General features: G+C 32.8%; 1 protein-coding gene across 1 annotated transcript; it reads right to left on the bottom strand.

Annotated features, from left to right (window-relative positions):
• Positions 1-1,319: 1,319 nt before the first annotated feature.
• Positions 1,320-4,459, bottom strand: LOC107783496 (transcription factor FAMA). The gene is made up of 5 exons (XM_016604475.2): positions 4,252-4,459; positions 3,780-3,899; positions 3,019-3,618; positions 2,079-2,495; positions 1,320-1,635 (listed from the first exon to the last, which is right to left on the bottom strand). The coding sequence occupies exons 2-5, from the start codon at positions 3,801-3,803 to the stop codon at positions 1,546-1,548; spliced, it is 1,131 nt and encodes a 376-aa protein (XP_016459961.1). The 5' UTR covers positions 3,804-3,899; positions 4,252-4,459; the 3' UTR covers positions 1,320-1,545.
• Positions 4,460-5,318: the final 859 nt, after the last annotated feature.

The raw sequence follows: 5,318 nt of genomic DNA, 5'->3' as shown, positions 1-5,318 counted from the left end.
TCCAACCGAGAGGTTGTGAGTTCGAGCCTCCCCAAGAGCAAGGTGGGAAGTTCTTGGAGGGAAGGATGTCGGGGGTCTATTTGGAAACAGTCTCTCTACCCTAGAGTAGGGGTAAGGTCTGCGTACACACTACCCTCCCAATGCTTGTAAAAATAGAAACATTGTAAAAGCCAAAGTCATGTACATGTGTTATTAAGTGCAGGACCAGTTCTTGTCCAGTTGACCTTTGTAGACACCTCAATTTCCATGTTTGTTTTTTTTGTGAAATTGTCATGTTTCATTAACCAACGGCAATTTTCATTAAAGGACCATCTATAGTCAGGTTTATTAATTTGTTGTTTTGTAAATACAAAGCAACTCATAATTTTATTATTATTATGGGGTGGTGTTGATGTCGTCGAACCAATATCAAAACTTCACAGAAGCGAATCCAGAATTTAAATTTTATGGATTCAATAAGTAAAAAAATTAGCATTAAACTCATTATATTGTTAAAGTTATGAGATCGTATTTACTATTTGTTCATATTTTAGATTTTTTACACATAAATTTATGTCAGAAACTTCACAAATATTGAAAAATCTTTTATGTCACTGAAACCCCCACACAAGAAAAAAAAAATGAATAAATAAATTATAAAATTAGACCATACCAAATTCTTAGGACAGGAGACCCTATCATGTAATGCCAGCCTAATAATCCCAAGATTTAGTCCTGACAAGTCAAACCAATCTATGAGATGAAGGTACGATTTGTTGGGCACGTTGACCTTCCCTAAGTCACACAAAATAGCCAAAAATAATAATAAGACCTTATTAAACACCATATAAGATAATGTCAACATAGCCACTCTTATTTGGGCAGCCGGTGCATAAAGTAACCCGTATTTACGCAGGATCCGTGGAAGGACCGCACCTCAAGTGATGTGATGTAGACAATTTAATCTAATGCAATCATTATTAGCTGTTTCTACGGCTCAAACTCATGGCCTATAAAGCACAAAAAAGTAATTTTACCGTTGCTTCAAAGTTCTCTTCCATAGCCACTCTTATTTCTTCCCACAAAACAATATCAAGCATATTTTTCCTACACACATATCTTGATAATGACATTTCTTTTAGCTGTAAATTTAAGGAGAGGCAAGGCTATAGAGAGAGTGTTAAATTAAACTGTATAATTATCTCATCAAAAAGTTGATTTTTTTTTTTGAAAGGGTACACTTTTAATTACTTAATTACGTATATATTATATCGAGATCAAGAGAGAGATGACAATTCGTGCTTTGGGTGCATATGTAGGCATAACAAAGCTCAACTAAATTTGTGACATATAATAATGATTTAGATCTTTTACGAATTAATATATCGAATTCTCAAGAGCTTTGCTCCCAATATACATCTCGGGAATCTAAAATATAACATACAAATTTAGCATTCTTATATTAATGGTCAATATTTATTACTACTAATTATATGATATGCCTTAGAGTGGTTAACTAGAAATACAAAAATTAGAAAATTATAATCTTCAACTAGCTAGTTGACATCATATGGGGCTATTTGCATGAATGAAACTGAATATTTGCTGGATTGAGTTTGCTATATCATCAGCTGTGTACCTTGTTTCACCAGAAATCTGCAAAATAAATAAAATAAAAATTAAATATACTATTACATGAGGCAATAAAGAACTTGCTCATATTAAAGTTCATTTGGAGTATTTTAAACTTATGTTGCTTAGACTGTTCAAAAATATCGCTAGGTATTTATCGGATCCTCCAAAAGTAGTGCATTTTTGGACAATTCGGCAGGGGTACGACCAGAGGCGGAGCCAGGACTTCAACCTTGTAGGTTCTAGATTTTAGAACACGACTTCAAGTGTTAGTGACTGTGTTCTAAATTTAATATTTTTACATATTTGATGAATTTTAAACACCAAATATACTGATTGAGCAAAAACGATTGGATTCAACTGAACCCTAACTCCGCCCCTGGGTGCGACAACATTTTGGAGAGTTCGAACAACATAGCGTTAAACATTGTTACTATGTGAAAACAATTAGGTGCTATTATAAATACCTTGACATTGAATGAGTAGAGAACAGTTTGCTCAATAGTAGTAATATTTGTATGAAGAATATTAAGCTGCATATCTTCTAATGCAGCAATAGTCTTAATAAGTTGGCCAGGTCTTCTTCTTGATAGAATCTTGATCATTGCATCAAACCCTAAAAGTTTCACTTCAACATCAGCCAAACAAGACTTACTCTCAGCTGTTTCTTCTTGAATTCCTGCTTCAATATAATCATTTGGAAGAGGAAAGATTATTGGTTGTTGAGGAGTATTAGGGTTTTGAATTGATGAATTATCTCCTAATGGTCTTGGACCATTATCTCCATAGATTCTTCTCCTTTTTTGTGACTCAAGACATTGTAAGAGTTGTTCTAACTCTCTCACAAACTCAATTGCTCCACCAATAATTGATGCTTGATCTCCCTACAATAATGTCGAGGACATCAGTAAGTAAATAATAGTGTGTTATTTCTAACAATTTAATTAAGCTTTCAGATAAGATGGTCATTACACACTTCAGTATGGTATAAGAGCATGTCATAGAGGTTCTTTGTTCGAGTTTCACATACGACCAATAAGAAATTATCAAAAAGAACTTTAATGTCTTGGCACAAGAATTAATTAGGCTCACATGTGAGGGGACGCATTGAAGACATCATTAAAGGGCAGCCCGGTGCACTGAGCTCGTGCTATATACGGGGTATGGGGATGGGCCGGACCACAAGGGTCTATCGTACACAACCTTACCCTGCATTTCTGCGAGAGACTGTTTCCACGGCTCGAACCCGTAACCTCCTGGTCACATCATTAAATAAATAAAAGTATGCTCTCTCGAACAGTCTAAACTTTTAGATAAAGTGGTCACACACAGTTTAATACTCTATATAAAAAACTTACGATACTATTTATTTTTCATAAACTTAATTTATAGTCAAGAATTTGTTACCCTTTGAACATAGGAGCCTGGCATGAGAGACCTCAAAACTCGAAGATGTTCATTCATTTGCTTTCTTCTATTCCTTTCCACAGCAATATGTGTCATTCTTTGGCTTTCAACTTCTTCAGTAGTCTTTACTCTTGGTCTCTTTCTCTTATTGCTTTTGCCTTCATTCCCTGGACTTCTTTCAATATTTTCACCAACATATGGTAATTGCATTGATGTATTAGCCTTTTCATCTACAACTTTAAATTTCTCTTCTTTTTGTGGTACCATTAGGGTTTCTTGATCATCATCTTGCAACGACTTTTCGTTTAAAACTGGGAATTTAAGGAAGTAAACAGGATCAATCCCCGCATCTTCCTCTGATACCTTGGCTTGATTTAAGGCTAATTTTGGTCCAAAATCTGCAAATTGCATCACATCCGCGAAGCTCAACTTGTCAAGAGAAGTACCAGAGGGACAAAACCCTAATGAACTCTCGTGTTGTTGTTGTTGTTGTTGTTGTTGTACAGAATGCGAATTAAGCAAATAATCAACCATTTGATTTGTATTATTTGCTACATGAGAAGTTTCACCAACCATTTGAAAAGTTGTAGGTAAAGAAGCCTGCAATAATATTTCATGTTCAAAGTGAAACAACATATATGGAGAGTCTAAAAATATAATGATATGTCAAAGTAAGAGATATTACAAACAATGGAAAATGATAAAAGGAAAACTGAGGAAGTACAAATCTCTCTATATATATGTGTGTGTGTTTTGTGTACCTGGCTGTTTTCTCTTTTCTCCATTGTATGTTTGTAGTTTCTTTGTTTTTACCCTAAAACTCTGACTGTTCACAAATTCATGCAAACTCAAATTTGATGAATTTCACTCTTTGGGTCCACCTGCATGAAACAGACAAATTCATCATCAAACTATCATGACAAGATTTTTAAGAAACAAAACCAAAAAAAAGATATTCAGGAAAATACTTCTTTTTAAATAATAATATTACTATGAAAATAAAATTATAAGAATCAAATGAAAAAAGTTGTATGTACAAGAAGCACCACGTTCCTCAAAATCAAGTATTTTCTTGACGCGGAGTATACTTTTTACGTATAAATCAACAAAAATTTCAACAGATATTAAATTCGAACCCATAATTTTAAAAGTACAATGAATTCAGTGTGAGTCCATCAAATTAAAATTTTAAATCCGTCCCTCATAAAAAAAGATAGAGATTTGAAGACTAACCTTTGGACAACAAGTAGTGGATAAAACAAGAAGAGGTAAACTTAAGTGAGATTTTGCTTGAAATAAGAACAAAAACCAAAAGGACAGACCAAAACAGATAATATATGGTGTTGAAGAGATTATCTAAAATGATGGACCAATTTTTCCAGCTAGAAGTTGTCTTTGACTTTTATGTGATATTTGTTTGTATTTATATATCTCTCTATATATTAAAAAAATTAAAAATACATGCATATAAAGATATATATATATATACATAAGAGGAGCCTGTGGATTAATTTCCACCTCACAAATTTACTCACTTTTCACCTCCACATATTAATGTGAATCACAGGCAGAACAACTTTACCACCTCTTTACATGAGCTTTTAATAAATACTTAAGCTCTGATATGTGATTTTTTAAGATTTTAAGAAATTGAATTTTTTTCAAAGTTTGAATTTTTCTTTGGATTGCATATTGGAGATATTCCTTTTAATAAAATTCATGCACGTGAGCACTTTAGCAGCCTAGAAATTGTCAATTGAAAAATTAATGTACGAAGGTGAATTGTCATCACTTGGACTTGCTTCATCGTGGGGCAAGTGAAACGAGACAAAATTTAATTGGTTTTTGTACTAAACTAATTAATATAAGGTAGTGTTGTGTATATGAATTTTTATTAGTTAATTATATTTAATTAAGTGATATATATTTTTATTTTAATCTATATCTCCTAAGATTAAATTATTTAATATGGTGTAAATATTAAGTCTTGAATGAGCATGATTCCTAGGGCTGTTCATTCGGATCGGATGTCCGAAATCCGAATCGATCCATTCAATTTTGAATTTCGGATTTCGGATTGGATCGGATTTCAGATTATGTTTATTAAAATTTCGGATTTCGGATTGGTATATTTTAATCCAATCCAATCTGAAATCCGAAATTATTAGGACATGTATAAATACTACACTTTAATTTACATCAACCTCCAAGTTATTACCTTTACAATTGCTAGATTTAACTAAATTGACACCATAGTACTCTCATAATTGCATAAACATGAATTTTTCTTAATGTATTGC

This window comes from Nicotiana tabacum, chromosome 11 (assembly GCF_000715075.1).
Source record: "Nicotiana tabacum cultivar K326 chromosome 11, ASM71507v2, whole genome shotgun sequence".
NCBI lineage: Eukaryota > Viridiplantae > Streptophyta > Magnoliopsida > Solanales > Solanaceae > Nicotiana > Nicotiana tabacum.
Note: the sequence above shows the minus strand (reverse complement) of the source record. Positions and strands in the feature narration are given on the sequence as shown.

What these genes read in the sequence shown, in the direction of transcription:
- LOC107783496 (XM_016604475.2), bottom strand. Translation starts at nt 3,803, where the DNA reads ATGGAGAAAAGAGAAAACAGCCAG. An exon ending in CAGGCTCCTATGTTCAAAGG is followed by an intron (nt 2,496 to 3,018) that starts GTAACAAATTCT and finishes ACATTATTGTAG; the next exon opens with GGAGATCAAGCATCAATTAT. An exon ending in TCTACTCATTCAATGTCAAG is followed by an intron (nt 1,636 to 2,078) that starts GTATTTATAATA and finishes TTTATTTTGCAG; the next exon opens with ATTTCTGGTGAAACAAGGTA.